The 16,118-nt window shown below is 44.4% G+C and overlaps 1 protein-coding gene across 7 annotated transcripts in view; it reads left to right on the forward strand.

Moving 5' to 3' along the window:
- Positions 1 to 287: 287 nt before the first annotated feature.
- The window catches only part of PUM1 (pumilio RNA binding family member 1), an 80,663-nt gene continuing 64,832 nt past the window's right edge, over positions 288 to 16,118 (forward strand). For 6 of the 7 annotated variants that reach the window (XM_051637753.1, XM_051637757.1, XM_051637755.1 and 3 more), the window contains exons 1-2: positions 700 to 797; positions 5,058 to 5,431. In XM_051637753.1, coding sequence (XP_051493713.1) covers positions 5,069 to 5,431 — 363 coding nt within the window. In that variant the 5' untranslated portion in view covers positions 700 to 797; positions 5,058 to 5,068. Of the gene's footprint in view, positions 330 to 699; positions 798 to 5,057; positions 5,432 to 16,118 lie in introns of those variants that run through there. The other variant, XM_051637754.1, reaches the window with a different exon arrangement.

The following is a 16,118-nucleotide window of genomic DNA, read 5'->3' on the forward strand; positions in this document are numbered from 1 at the left end:
ACCAACCCCAGCACCCCCAGGGGCAGGAGGGAGCTCAGGGGCAGGAGGGAGCTCAGCAGCAGCCGCCGCTCCCGAGCCCGCCGCCCGCGGGCGATAATCCCGGCGGGAACTACCGCTCCCAGCGCCCTGTTGGGCTCCCCGGGCCCCGGCATGGCCGGCGCTGCAGCAGCGCACGCCGGGGGCTGTAGTTTCTCGCCCTCGGCTTTGGCGGGGACGGGTGTGAAGGGTAAAAAAGATAAATAAAACACACACCCCCCCCCCCCCCCTCCCCACCTCTCAGAGGGTGCTGTGGCGGGTGAAGGCGCCGAGAGGGAAGAGCTGTGCCCCTGGTGCGGTTCTACCGACAGATGTTGCGGGAGCAAGGCTGGGGGGTTGGGGAGGGGGTTCTGAGGGGGGGGTGCCCGGGGGGCTGGGGGTGCGGGGGGACGAGGCTCAGCCCCCCCGTTGGTGCGGCCTGTGCCCCCCCCCAGCGCCAGGCGGGGAAAGCGGGCTGCGCTGGAAGCCCTTCAAGAAGCCGCACCGCCTGGCCCCAACTGGGACGCGGGCGTGGGGGGGGGGTGGAATTGGGTAGAAACGGGGCGGTTGGGTTTGCGGGGGGTCGGGGGGGGGGGAGGCCCCGGGAAGGCCGGGCCCGGCAGCGCGGCCCGCTCGGAGCGGCCTCGCCTTCCCGGCGTGCAGCGCGGCCGCCCGCCCCGCCGCGCCGCCATGTTGTCGGAGTGAAAGGCAGGGGGAGAGAGAGGCAGGCGGCGAGCGGCCTGGGGGGGGCCGAGATCCGTCTTCATCCTACCGCTCCGCCCGTGAGTATCGGCACCGGACCGGGCCCTTGGAGCGCCGGGCACTTCAGCGGAGCCGTCGAGGGGGCCATATTGGTGGGGGAGGCGGACGGAGCGGCCCCAGGCCGCCCCGAAGGCGAGTGGCGGCGGGCGCTGCGCCCGGCTCTGCCGCCCGGCTCCTCGTAGGCGCTCGGGTGCCGGGGCCTGGCTTCTATTGTTAGCGAGGAGGGGCGCGCAGCAGCTCCCCGTTCCGCTGAGGGGCTCCCCGGTTTCTTACCGCCCCCCCCCCCGGCGTGCAGGGAAGGGCTGTTGTTGTTGTTGTTGTTGTTGGGGGGGGGGGGGTGCGGGCCCATCCTGGCCGGGCGGCGGCGGAGCCCCCCCCTGCACCCCTGGGCCCGGCCTGTGGCGGGGGGGACCCCCCCGGGGCTCCCCCTTTTAGTGGGGAGGGGTCCAGCCCGGCCGGCTGGGTTGGGCCGAGGCCCCGCTTTGTTGCCCCGGAGGGCCCGGCCCGTCTTGGGGGGTGTGTGTGTGTCTGGGGTGGTGGGGTTCCCCCCACCCCGGGTTTTGGGGGGGGGGTCTCCGGGGAGGTTGGGGGGGTTCGGTGTCCCTGGCAGGGGAGGGGAACGGTGCCTCGCGAAAGGGAGGGGAGGAAAAGGCAGACAATACTTTTTTGATGTGCTGGGTGACCCTGGTGGTGGTGGTAGGGGGGGGGGGTCGTGTTTGTGTGTTTTTTTCCCCCTTGGTTTTTATCTTGTTTCCCCGTTTTGGCCCTTTTTAATGGCAAACTTGTAATTTTCAGGGCCTGTCTCTTGCCCCAACCTGATAAGTCCTCGATTATTTTTATTTTTATTTTATTATTTTTTTCCTTTTTCGTTCGATGTGTAATAACTTTGTTCTGAGCAGAGATTGTATTCGACAGATCATGAGTAAGGAATTTCCTTTATTAAGAGCGAGGGAGTTGGGGTAAGGGGCAGCATTTATCTTACGATCTTTTTAACGCTGGTTTAAGCAATGATCAATTTACCCACTTCCTGCTGCGTCTCCCCAGGTTTCCAGGAAAACACAGGGTTTAACGTGAAAAGTTCTTGTAGGCCACACAGCTCTCAAACAATGGCTGGGCTTTAATTTCCACTATAACTTTCAAAAAAAAAAAAACAACCCAGCCAAACGACCCCAACCCAAGCTTGGTTCCAGCTCCCGATTGAACTTTTTGAAACGCCCATCTTGTGCAGACTTAATTTTTTTAATATTGCTCGATTTTTAGAGGAATGGCTAATAAGAGCAGGGGAGCTCTGGATGTGTAGCTGTTCTCCATGCGGATTAAAGCTGCTTTATTCGGCGTCGTGTCCCCACTTAAGCTTAAAACTTGCATGGAGATGTCTCTGAAGTTCTTGTTGCTTGTGGAATGCCCCATAATCTGGAGTATTTTTGCTTGTAATGGTAACACAGAGCAGTTTATTTACATGCTGTGTTTTTGAAAGGGGAAGAAAGAAAATGGTCTGCTTTGAGCACGTTGTAGCAGTACCGAAGCCTTTGTTTGTAAATAGGTAACTTCCCAGCGAATGGTTTCCCTGGGAAAAGTTTGTTATATATATTTACTAAGGATTTGGGAATGAAAAGGATCTTGAGTAGCCATTAGCAGCGGCGAGTCTGGCAGCTGCCTGTTCGCTCATGAATGTGTCTCGTGTAGGTGACTTCACATATTTCTGATGCTCTTGTGTGCTTTGAATGACAGGATTCAGCTGTCCGCTACATTTAACACGGCATTTCTATAAAAACACGTCTTGGAACTAAACTTGAACTACCCAGAATGCTCCTTTCCCCTTTGCTCCCTTTCAAAATGTCGCCTTTGCCAAGTTTTGCTCTCGTGTTTGGATCCGTCTGTATGAGACGAAAGAGGAAGCGTCTGGGCAGGAGGCACTGGTGTGGATCTTCCTAGTACCTTGACTGAGATTTTTCTAGACTCTCAAAACCCCCCCAGTTTTTACAGTTACACAATCAATAACGATCTGCATGCAAATTAAACCAGAAATGAATTTGTGCTGGTGAACAGAGAGACCTTTTGAGGGGGCAGGGTAAAGTGGTTTTACAGGCTTCCAGTTGCAACTTTGTACCTGGTGTGAACTCCACAACAGAGATACTTGAAACTTTCTGTGGATTCATAGTATCTTTTTTTTTCCTTTCCCCCCCCCCCTCTTTTTTTTTTGTGTGTGTGTTTTTCTTTTTTTTAAAGACTGCCCTGTGAGAGCTTGTAACCTCATTTCTTGGAGGCAGCTCAGATTTCATTGTCTGCTATTACTACACAACCTGACTTGGTGATACGTTAATTTCTTACTAGTAATTACTGATAATTTTTTTTTTTAATTTTTTTTTTCCCTATTGCATAGAGGAGTTTTATTGCTTCATTTCATGTTATTGAAGGGTTTGGATCATGTTTATTAAAGGGAATCTAATGGGAAGATGCCATTAGAATGTATTGTTTTTGTATTTTTAAAAATCAGCAGCGGTTCAGTAATACCAGGTGCTGTCACAGTGTTTTTATGAGGTATTTGGGGAGGTGGTGATTTCCAGACTTTTTAAAAGACAGTAGTTGGTTCTGTTGAACATTACTGGTATTGGTGAAGGTGTTTGAATGTGTAAAAAGCTTTGCAGAAAGAATTTGCAGAAAAAGAATTGCTTGTTTATTGGCCATGGAGGCTGTGTGTGTGTCAACAAATGCATGTTGTAACTGCAGTTAAAAAAATCTCTTATCTCTGGTGTTCTTATAGTAATTTTCTTCTGAATAGTAACACTGGTCTCAGTGGGACAAGCATAAGTAAGTTTGATCGAATAAAGGATTTGGATTTTGTTGGTGTCCACTCTCTCTCTCCACTGTTAGGAAATTGTTCTTGGAAGTTGATTGTAGTAGCTGATTTGTTCAAAACTACTATGATGAGCAGAGAGGAAACAGAGCTGCCTTTGAGGCTGTCAGAGCTGCTGGCAGGATCAGGGCCAAGGTTTTCAGCCACCAAGGTACAATAGTAAAAGCATTCTCGTGCTGGTATGCAGCTGTGGTGGGAGCCCATAAGGGCTGAACACCCGCCCCAGTTTCATCCTTGTAACTCTCTGTGGTATTTGTGGGGATGCATTTAGGTAGCTGAAGTCATAAACTATTAATCTTTTTTAAAAAATAATAATAATTCACACTGTGGCATGCCTTTAGAAGCAAATTTGATCTGTGTGTGTGCTCTGCACTGGCTGAGCATTGCATAATGGGGGAGACCACTTTCCTGCTCACAGGTGTATTGTCTGTATTGCTCTCAGGATCAGCTAGTGGTGTTGTCTTCAAATAACCAATAAGGTGTGGTTTTGTGCTGCTGGCTTTCTATCAAAATATTTGGGGGGATAGTAAACTAGTGAGTTGCTGCCAGTCTAGGCTGCTAGTTGTCCTCCTGTGCACAGATGATTTTGGGTGTTTGCAGAGCATTTGAGGTATTTTCAGATCCTTTATAAAAGGTGTTTTCAGTGTTGGAGAATTTCTACAACTCATCCAGCTTTCCCTGGGTGTTTTTGACAGTGGGACCTGCACTACTGGCTGCTCTGGCTCTGGAAGGTTCTGCTGAGATCCGGGCACTGAGAGGTTAGCTGCTCTTTCTCCAGGGAATCTCAGTCAAAACATGCCAGTGTGTTTCACCATCTCATGACCAAAGCCAGCTTCTGAGTTTACAGGAAGGGTGTACCTTGTGTTTGGGACTTAATTAACTGTGTAAGCAGAAATCCAGTATTTTAATTTTGCATTTGCAAAAAGGCAAACAACTGTTGCATGACTGAGTGAACACACTGTGATACAGTGGGACTTGTGCACTGACTGAAGATTTGCCTCCTAGTTTGTCAGGTGTAAACAAGCAGGGCAGGCACTGATGGTGTAATTTGTGTTCCACCAGGTTGTTTGGGGGCTTTCTTTCTAGCAATTTTCTGTGACAGCACTCCAGTTGGTGTTTTGTCCACCTCCTAAATTGGTGTTCTGATTTTGCTGTAATGGGCACCTTACATGAATCTTGGGTACGCTGATAACACTTCACAGCACTAGATGTGGGGGTTTTTGGGTTGCGTGCGTTTTGATACGATATTTTAGTTGCCAGGTTAATGGAGTAAATAACAATGCTGAAAGGAGTCGGATTTGGCACTGTGATGTGTCCCTTCCAGTCATGAGATGGGTGTGTTATTTACTATATCAAGCTGAAGCTGTAAGGATTTAATGTTTCCTTTTCCTTCTCTCTTTCTCGCCGTCTCTCCCCCTCGTAGGTGTTGGTGGAATGAGCGTTGCGTGTGTTTTGAAGAGAAAAGCAGTACTCTGGCAGGACTCGTTCAGCCCCCACCTGAAGCAGCACGCTCAAGATACAGCTAATCCCACCATGCCTGTTGTATTGACATCTGGAACAGGGTCCCAGGCTCAGCCACAGCCAGCTGCAAACCAGGCACTTGCAGCAGGGACACACTCCAGTCCTGTTCCTGGATCCATAGGAGTTGCAGGCCGCTCCCAGGACGACGCTATGGTGGATTACTTCTTCCAGAGGCAGCATGGTGAGCAGCTTGGGGGAGGAGGAAGTGGTGGAGGCGGCTATAATAACAGCAAACATCGCTGGCCTACTGGGGATAACATTCATGCAGAACATCAGGTAAAAAAAAAAAGTTCAATGTTTCCAAACTCAACACGTGAATGCCTCGGGCTTCTGATAGATGCTTTCAATGATGCTTTTTAAGGCTTAAACTGGTTATTATTGTGCAGTTGGAATGGCAACAGGTGTGCTTTTTGTTTTCTCTTTTCAGGATTGCGAAGCCTTGGTAGCTATAAGCTGAAACATTCTGCTCTTGAGGGTGTTGAAATCCCAGTCCACTCTCTGTGACAGTCAATGTGTGTTTGCAAAATCCATCATTCCCTTTATTGATTGGGTTTTTTTGGTGTGGTTTTTTTTTTTTTTTGGATATGTGAACCAGTGTAACAGTGACTGCTTCTGCTTTTCAGATCTGTTGCTGTAGTTAAATAATTCTTATGTAATGGTATTACAAAACTGCCAATGCATGTAGGTTGGGGCTTTTACCATTCCCAATATCAAAATACACAGTTTTGGAAGTTGCTGGTAATGTGTTTTCCTGGTTTTCTTTGCTTGTTTGTCTTGGGTTTGCGGTGTTTATTTTTTTTGTTGATAGAATTGGGAAAGGAAGGTGCTATTAATGTGCTTAGCTGAATTGAGAACAGCCTTAAGAATGTAATGAAACAGTGCTTTTAGTAACACAGCAAACTTATTACAGTGACTTAAGGTTTTAAAAGGGTAGTGGGCAAGATCATGTCTCAGTAGTAGTGTTTACTAGAAGTCTGTTGAGTAGTTGCATTGTCAGATGTGCTATGAGTTAAATGACTTACTCCAGCTTTCTGCCCCTGACCTGTTACTCACTCCTCAAAGAAGAGATGTGCTTCCTCTGCTGAGGAAGCAGAACTGAAGTGTAAGCACATCTTAAAAACAAATGATTCCCACAAATATTGTCACAGCAGCAGACACAAAAGCTTTTAGCAGCCTTTATGAATGTCTTCTGCCTCTAGTTTTTCAAATAAAAGTGAGCAAGCCCTTGTTCCTCTGCTGTGCCTCCCAGGGAATATGTTGCCATCCAGACCATTTAAAAGCAAACATTGCAGTAGATTTTGCAACCTCACTGAAGTCAGTGTGTACATCAACAAAGAAGTAAACACAAGTGCCCTGTTAACTTCTTCTGGAAGAAAAAATGACATAAAATACTGTTATGTGTCCAAAGCAGCCAGAATAATATTGTTATTTCAGTATCTGGAAACACACTATTTAATTATCACTTTAAAGAAAGTAACTTAATTGAAATGAGATATAGTTTTCCTATTAACTACCCAAGTTTTCAATCACTAAATGTAAAACTTGTTTCAAGAGACATTGATGGAGGAGATCTTAATGCTCTTTGAGTTGTGTAAGAAATAGAAAGTAAAATTTTCTTACTGAAAGGCTTTTCAAATAAAAGCTGTCATGTGGTCTGGTATGGAGATGTTTGAGCAGGGACTGCTTTTTTTTGGACATATTGTGGAAAGATGACTTTATGAATTAAAATGAACATCATAAAGTTCTTAATCCATTTCTCCTCCAACTCATCACTTTCATCTTTCTTTGAAAACCCCTGAAAGCAAAGACAACCAAACTCACTGCAGATTGAGGAGACAAGGGACTGGACACCCAAACCCTGCAGTCATTAAAAATTGTGCTGCTATTTGAACTATTTTTTTACTCCATTCTTGAATAACCAGAACACTTAGTTTTACTCAAAAGAATCCTGCCTGTTACAGAGCCTTGCCCTTATGTCAGAAGATGTGTTGCTCTTCCTCAGCTTCATTTTCTTCAGTAGGTTATGGAGTGAAATGATAGTAATAAAATGACCACTTAATGAAATAAAAACTCATTAGCTTGTACTAGTTTAAATGAACTTTAAAAGCAAGAACACGTATTCTTTGGAGGCAGAGCACTTCTGAGACTGAACAGATACTATATACCCACAGGATTGAGCTCACGGGGTTGTGTGTGATGCTTTCTCTATTTTCCCTCCATGTGTTCTGTGATCTGAAGCTCAAGAAATACCCACTATAATGTAATTAAAGTTGTACCTTACCTGCTCTACTTCCTGGTGGCTGTTGTATCAGCTGTAGTGCATTTCTCGAACTGCCCTGGTGTTTTGCATTCAGTGTGCTTCTCTAAACCAATCTTTGTGTTTTATTTCTTCAAAGTCAACTGAGACGGGAAGTATCCCTTTTTTTTTTGGTCTTAATTCCATACTATATACTCCAGTGATTGCAGGGCACTGTTCTCCTTGTGTTTATTTGCTTCAGCCTTTCTTGAGTGCCTCTTTTTCCATGGTTCTCTGTTTGCCTCAGGCTTTTACTCATGGGAAGCAGAATGCAGGATATCTGTAATCCTAATACTGCCATTCCTTTTGACTTTTTGGCCACTTCTGCATCTGCTTCTTCAATTATAAATTCCGTGAAGCACGAACTACTCTTATGCATGCAGAATGATTTAATTCAGCTTGGATTTAGCCAGGATAGAATTGAATTTGTCCTGCAAGAACAGAAGTGGAAGGAACTGCTGGGACATGCAGGGAGGTGGGGAATCATTATGGGTGTTTGCTAAATCTTAGTTCCTTATATATACACTTGTATTGCTGTACTTCTGATTTAAATCGTCAAAAGAGAATGCAGTGAGGCCCTTTGCTTTGTTGCATTGAAGATTGGTTAGGAAATGGAAAGTCAGAAAAAATAATTATAGGGTAATATAGGTTAATGTCTGCCTAGAGCTTGGGAGGTCATAATTAAAGGTAGAGGGTTTTTTTTAAATTGGTGAATCCCAGTTTCTTCTTTGTTATATATGTAAGCAGGCATCTGTCTCTGTTGGTGATAATATTCCACTGATTTTTACCAAATGATAGCATTTCATTATGTGTGATTTAATAGCTGTGAGTGTTGTGAGTCAGAACTTATTTACGGGATCCTTGCTTTTTATTTTTTATAGTACTAGCTGTTCCTGCCATTTGTTCATCGTTCCACTAGTAGCTCTGAGGACTGAGCTGTGGATGGCTTTAGTAGGGATGACTTAAGACAAAGTTGCTATGCTCCCAAGTAAATAGATAACCTCCTCTTGTGAATGGGAAGAAAATGCCAGTCCTTTTCATATATGACCTACACATTTTCTCTTCCCTTTGATTTTTCCCCTTCTCTTCCATAAGGTGGAAGGGGGGGAAGTTTGTTTTTTATATATAAAACTAAGTAATTAAAGATGCTACTGTCATTTTGCATATTTAGCTATCAAAGATAAACCATCCACACAAATAGCATACATTATAAATTCCTCTTTGTTCTTGCAGACACTGATGTAATGGTGAAATCAAACATTTTTTTCTAGGTTGGAATCTCTGGACTCCTAAGCAAACTTCCAGCTGTCTGCAGCTACAAATACTTAATCACCAAACTTCCTACTACGTGGAAGACACTTCCATCAGCCAGGTCTTGGCTGCAAAATGAAATCTTCTCTTTATCCATGAAAGAAAGGAAGAGGAGGTTAAGTGTCAATGTCTACCTGTAATTCTAAGGTTAAAACTGAAAAGGTTTAGGCTGTTGTTCATTTCTGATACCTGATGGCTCCTTAGGCTTTTTGGGCAATTACACCAGCTGCTCTGAAGTGACTTTTTGCTGTTTATTCTGGAATAAAAAATAAGGTTCTGATCTCTATCCATTTATTTACTTCAAGTAGGTGAGTGACGATGTAGGAGAAGACTCCTGATGAGTGATGGCCTAGGTTGGATTTGTCTTGGTTGTGGAAAGTTGCGTATCTTATTAAAACCCCAACACCCATCTACTACTCCTGAGGGGGGTGAAAAGACAGTTGAGATATTCAGCTGGGAGAAGTTATCAACACTGAGCAGGCTTTCAGGAACATTGGTTAGGTTTTCTTGGCTGGGGGTCTCTTGTGACTTGTGCATGCATGTATGTTCTTGAACTGGAGTCAAGAGAGTTTCTCTGGTGGTGGTCCCTCCTGAATTACAGTCAGTGGATATACTTAGACTGCCTAAATTGCAGTTAGGGTAACAAGGGAGTTACTTAGTAGAAGCAAATGATTTTAGGCGTTTACTTTCTTTGAGAGCGTGTTTAATTAATAATTGGAGACAATAGAACTCTGCAGGGATCAGCTTGTTGAATGTAGGGAATTTTTCACATATAGTTGGTGAAGAATAGTGAGAGCAACAGGGCTGGGCTTTGTGCTTTTGGCAATGTTGCTGTGCAGCTTCTTAACTGGGAACTTGAATTCAAGTGGAGACAGAAGGTAATTCTCCTGGCAGCTGCCTTTGTGGAGCAGTGCTTCTCAAACTGTGCTGCTTGATGCTCTGAAAGTGTCTGAATTTGACCATGTTTGACATGTTTTATGCCTGTTGTCAGGCACCATGACCAGGCTTTACCTTGAAGCTGTGTTAGGGTCCTCTGAAAAGATCCCAGAAGCAGAGGAAGCAGAAGACCTGATGTTCAGTCTTTGCAAGTAAAATCCCAGTTAAGTGACAGTTAACTCTTCAGGACAGATCAGCCTATGCAAAGCATCTGGTGTATGAGGGCAGCCGTGGTCCAAATCATTTGGCTTGTTGTCTGGGCTAGAGTTGAAGGCATGGAGGAGTCCTTGATCACATACACCACTTGATAGAACACATGGCTCTGTTCCTGAAGAGTGTTTTCTGATATTTCATTAAACCTGTTGAATTTTCATGGGTACTTCCTTGTGTCACAGTGAGCTGGTTAGGGCTTATCTTAAATTGACACTGAAATGGCTGTGCTAACTTGATGCCTACATAATTTAGAACATAGTATGTAGCTGAAATGAAGTGTCTAGTTGATCTGATTTGTTGTGCAGAGATTTTTCTATAATAAAGGGAGTGTCTTGGGTGAGGGGAATTGCAACATTTAATTTAGTTTTTCTGCTTTATGTTACTCCTTGTAAATGCTTCCTGAGATAGAAGCAACATGAGTAGATTGGCTAACTTGGGTATTTAAGGTAGAGTATTGGAAATTCCTTCTCTTATACAAGGGAGAAAAGCCACCCTGAAATCTTCAGGACGTCAGTTCCAGGATTGGCTTCCTCTGAGTCTGTGGGGTTTATGGTCCCTGACTGGCAGTTGCAAGATACCTGGCTCTAGTTGGGATTGCACAAGTGACCTAATATGTTGGCTCTGGGATTTCTCTGTGGTGTTTTGCCTTTGTGGCCTGCTTCCTTGCTGTGGTGCTTCCTCAGGAGGGCAAAGATATTTTCACACTATTGAATTTGTGAATTTCAATGCTTGAGAAGGACTTCAAGTATTTCAGTTAATATATTACACCCAAGTGTGTTTTGAACAGAGCCGTATCAGAGCATAGCTTCTGCTTGTTTTCTTCCACCCCTCTCTCCAACTTTGCTTTCCCCTTTATCAGCTCTTTTGTGGTTTGCTGAGTTGGTGTGACCTATCAGTGCTTCTGCAGAACAGGTTGTGATATTCATAGCGTTTTTGTAAAAGGGTGGAATGTTACCTAAGATAGAAGCCATATCATCCATCCACAGTGCCTGTTCCTTGCAGACTGGTACAGCACAGTTAATTTCAGCTGCTGATTGGAAATCTTCTCAACAAAGAGCTGTTCCAGAGCATTGAATCTAGTGTGTCTGAAAACTGGCTTATAGGTGTATGCTGAGGCAGTTTTAAAGCTGTCGTCGCTGACTGATCTTGCGGGTCTGCGATGAAAAAACTTGCCTTTGTGCAGGTATCGTGTGGGGCTGTGCTCCTCACAGCAAGTGAGCTGCTCTTAGATATCCTGTTACTCCTCTTCCTTTGTTAATGGTAACTTTTGTTCTGGGGCAGTTGTTTTTATTGTGAACGTTTGGCTGGGTTACTTACCCTGTGCCTTAGACCTGGATTCTGTGCTGGGTGAAACTCGGCTGTTGTTAAAGCCTGAGATGAGCCCTTGGCCCTGCTGCCAACAGTCAGTGTGGTGAGGAGCCACTCTTCTCTGCTCCTGACAGAGGTACTGAGCTTGGCACTGGAATGAGACATTGCTGCATCCCTTCCTTACACCTTTTTCCCTCTGAATTTAAATTTCAGGATATCAGAATAGAGGTGGGAGTCTCTGCCTCTAAGGAAGAGTCTTCCCAGGGGTTAGACGAGCCAGATCTTAGTGTGGCCCTGAGTGCTTGCACAAAAGCATTGATTTGTGCATGCTCCTGGGAAGCAGAAGACAGTTTTCCCAAGGTATTGGAAGCTCCAGCAGGGCAAATTAAGGTTGCTTCTTCTGTAACCTGTTAGTTTGGAAGTTTGCACCCCAACAGTGTGTGCCCAAGACATTGCAGAATAACCTAAATTCCACATTAATGAAGCACTTCCCTCAGTGAATAAAATCTGAGGAAAAACATAATTAGCTAACTAAGCCGAGCCATTCTGAAAGGCTGCCTTTCTTGCATTTATTTCTGTACCCTGAATCATTAATCATCTTGGCTAAATGCCATGTAAAGCATTAGCCAATCTGCAATTTCAATAGCTTTTTGCTTTGAATGCTAGTGGTAGTAGCAATACTAATGATGAATCCTTTACTACTAAAATAGTTAAACCACCTAATCCTCTCTAATACTTGTGACTTCACATTCTTTCTTTACTTACTATTGTTATATAGGAGAGGACTAAAAATAGTGCTGTAATCAGTTGGTGGGACAACATATTTTAACCCTGGATCTAGTTGCTTTTCTTATTGTCAGCTGGTAAATATTTTTTTTTTTCTCTCCTATATACTACGTGTGTGTTTGTGTGTGTACACAAGGTAGATACCTTTTTAAATAAGGTGGTATGAGAGCTGCTCAAACCAGAGGAACACAGGCAGGCTCCCACAGCTGAGTAGGACACTTTTTTTCTATCTGAGATTTGTAAACCATTGGTCAATTTAAAAAGCTTTAACAACTTGTGAGTACATAAATCAAGTGCTACAAAGTGGCTGCTCAACCAGCCGTATTTCTTTTTTTCTCCTCTCAATTCTAAGGATGTTTTCTTCAGGCAGCAGCCTGAATGTTTTTGGTGGTTCTTGTTGTTATTGTCTGAAGACCGATGTTCCTGTAGTAATGTTGACCTTTTTTTGAGGAATGTTTTACCAGAAAATAGAGGTGGTTGGTTTTTTTACCTACTCAAATTCAGCAAGACTTATAATGTGGAGGCCTAATGGATGGAAACTTTACACATCACTTAGCTTTTCACACTTGCAGAGTGCATGAGTTAAAAATAAATATCCAAGTATTAACCACACTTTGAGGTGCTCTAGGTAAGCACCCATAATGTCCCTGTGCAAACAGGAGAACCTGCAGTCTCTCATCTCTTCTCTTTGCACAGCAACAAACAAATGTTCATGTTAGGAGCTGAGAAGACATGACGTTTTGATCTACCCTGACATGTGTAACAGTGACACCATTTCCTATGTTACTCTTTGGGGGTAGGAAAGCAGAACAAGTGGTCTTGTAGCAAGGTGGTCCCATCAAGCTTGTGCAGAGCTTGCTAGTGGGCTCCCTCCAGGCTGGCTGGGGCACAGCACAGGCAGTGCTTCCCATGGACTTGTGGTCCCAGCACCCAGCCCCTGCCAGTGCTTTTGTTTGCCAGGCTGGCAGATAAGTTTAGGTGCTTCCCCCAGAATCCCTTATGGTATGTGTGGGATACCCAGGAGTTCATTTGCTTGACTGGCATGACTGAAGGCTGCAGTTGGCCCTGTAATTTACTGTAGATCAAAGAAATTTTGAAAACAGCCATTTACATATTCCGGCTTCACAAAATCCTGCCTTTGCAATGCCCATCCTGCCTCAGAGCAGGTGATGTCCTGAGGGCTTTGCCTCCTGGTCAGAAGTAGAATTAGGGAAGAGAGGTAGTGGGAGAGTAAGTTCTCTAATGTAAGGGATGGTCAGCTGGGGGCTTGATAGATGCTGGTGTAAGAAAGTGCTGAGGAAGGAGAAAGGCAGCCTTGGGAATAGGGCTACTTGGGGAGTGGTGGTAGGGAGAGGAGAAAAGGAGATGCTGGAAAGCTGAGACTTACAGAAGCAGCCTTCTAGTTTGCTTCGGTTACCCTATTTAACATAATTGGCTTAATAGAAATAGATAGTTTAAACTGTTCAATCACTGTTACCACTAATAAATGCAGTGATTTGATCCATTTAATGTTGGCCAACATCAAAAAATAAAAGAAATAAACCCTTTGGTTTCTTGGTGCACTTCTAGTCACAATTTTTTACATCATCAGCTAGAATATTTCTCAGCTGCTTATTTCTCACCTTTTCCTTATTTTTCCAAGGCACTTTCTAGTTTGTTTCTTTGGTTGCTTTTTCTCCTATGTGTTTTGCTTCCCTCCCTCCAGCCCCCCATTACTTGGTTTAATTCTACCTGTCCTTTGTCTTACTGGGAAACATCACTTGCATAAGGAGGAAGAAAAAATCCTTTGTGATGAAGAGTGAAATTTAGCCTTTCATGGTTTTGCTGGGTGTCTGTCTAAATGCATATAAATTCTACATAAATGAGGAATGCTTTATATATATAAGGCTAGTGTATAATCCCCTTGAGACACCTGCAGACCATTAAATGTAATTCAGCATTACACTTCGGCTTTATATGTAAAGGTCATATTACCAACCATATTTGCTTAATATAAGGTGCTGTATTAACACTGATTGTTGACATTAATATTTACTTAAAACTACAATTCAGCTACTTTGCTGCTGGCTACGGGTTTGGTAAAAACCCTTGGATTATTCTAGAATAAAGAAAGAAAAGGTACTGGAAATCTGAAGGTAAATATACTTTTACTCTCATGTTAATTTGTTACATCCTTTAAATCACTGTTTAGCAATCATAGGGACAGTTCAGGGCCTCAGTTCCTGTTAGTTTAACTGACTGCAGAATTCCTTTTGACAAGTGCCATTTAGCCCCGTGGGCCTTGTTTGCTGGGTTAAAATTAACTGGAGTTTGCAGTGCAGTGTATCCAGTCAGGTGCTTGAGTTGATTGCTGCTTTCTGTGGGCATGCTGGTGCTTTTCCAGGTTTCCCTGCTCATCCTTTGTTGCTTTGCAGCTTTCCAGCACTGGGGCATGAACCTCTGTTTTGGGATGGCCTGTCAGAGGTGTAAGAGAATAGGGTTTGTCCTGGCCTCTCTGAGTTTTTCCCTGCTCTTTAACAATCACTCTCATGAGTGACTCAGACCCTTGGGTCTTTGGTGATGCCTGGGATGATCACTTGAATCTGCTCTGCTCTTCTATGAGAAAAAAAACTTCTGAAACATCTGAACACTGGCTGGGTCTGTGACAGTGTGTGTTTTCGGGAGGCTCAGAGGCAGGGGAGAGTGTCATGCCTGGGTTTGTGCTGTGGTGGGTGAGCAACAGGCCCAGTACCAAATGGTACCAGTGTATACATCTTTAACTGCTGGAATATTGCCTTCAGTTTATTTGCTTTTAGTTATATAAATTCAGAAATGTTCCAGACAGGCACAAGGACTAATGTCTGGGTGGATTTGGGACCAGGAGAGCATTTTGATTCTGAGCTGTTGTCATTGAGTTTGCAATGGTGAGGCCCTCTAATCTGGTTTAATAAATAAATAAATAAATATATCCTGTGTAAGATGGCTACCTGACATAAATTAGCTGTGAGCTGCTTGAGGGTTTGGAAGATCCACAATGAATGTTCAATGCAGAGTTGCTGAGAAGCTCTTCTGCTGCGTGGGAGGTGGAGTTTTGAAAGTGGCTCTTGACCTGGGGAGGAATTGGTTGGCATTGCAGTCTGCAGTAGGTGGGAGCAGAAAGCATGTTATGTTTTATCCTGTCCTCTCTAAAATAGGCAGTGGGTATCTGCTCTTGAAACATGGAAAGGTCTCTGTATCGAGGAGACCAAAAATGAGATGAAGAGGTCTGACCTAGACAGTCTGCAATGAGTGCTGTAGCTGTCTCTTGCTCTATCACATGTTTTTCAGAGCAAAGGTGAGAACTGGTTAGGAAGGCTTTGAGAGGCTGAGCTGCCTCCAGGCTTGGTGAAGTGCTCTAGTGTCTCCATAGCACGCTGGGCAAAATCTGTTCCATGGTGGGCACTGCCACCCTGCAGGCAGGAGGGTATTTCTGAGCCAGTGAAGTGGCTGTGAGCTGGAGTGTGTTACAGTGACACACATTCATATATTAGCATGCCTGAAAAGTACTCTTCTTGAATGAGATGCTCATTAATTTTGCTGAGATTTACATAATTCCTGAGTGCATACACAGCATTTAATGTGAAAGGGAAGAATGTTCTTAGGCAATTAAATTACTGAACTCTTGTTCAGTAGCAGTGATGTGCAGAGCCTGAGTTTTGTTAAGCAGGCTTTAAAAGCAAGCTTGCTGGTTGTTGGTGCTATTAGAAAGGACAAGAACTCTTGACAAGAAGGTAGGGAGGTCTGGTCCTGTTAGGTGCTGAGGGGGTGCGCTCTGCATTTTGCCTGCCTGGAAGTGACTGAAATGGGTGTTTCACTGAGGGGTGCTGCTGGCTGAGAGCAGGAATCAGATTTTGTTGGTTCACTTATGAAGCAATTGGCACTACAGCGGATCTCTCTTCATGTGATTCCTGATGTTTCTCAAGATCACCTCTTTAATTAACTAGATAATCATGGGATCATTTGAGTTGGAAAAGATCTTTAAGATCAAGTCCAACAGTTAACCCAGCACTGCCAAAGCCACCACTAACCCATGTCCCTCAGCACCACATCTACATGGCTTTGAAATCCCTCCAGGGATGGGAACTCCACCACTGC

Source organism: Apus apus, chromosome 21 (assembly GCF_020740795.1).
Source record: "Apus apus isolate bApuApu2 chromosome 21, bApuApu2.pri.cur, whole genome shotgun sequence".
Classification (NCBI taxonomy): domain Eukaryota; kingdom Metazoa; phylum Chordata; class Aves; order Apodiformes; family Apodidae; genus Apus; species Apus apus.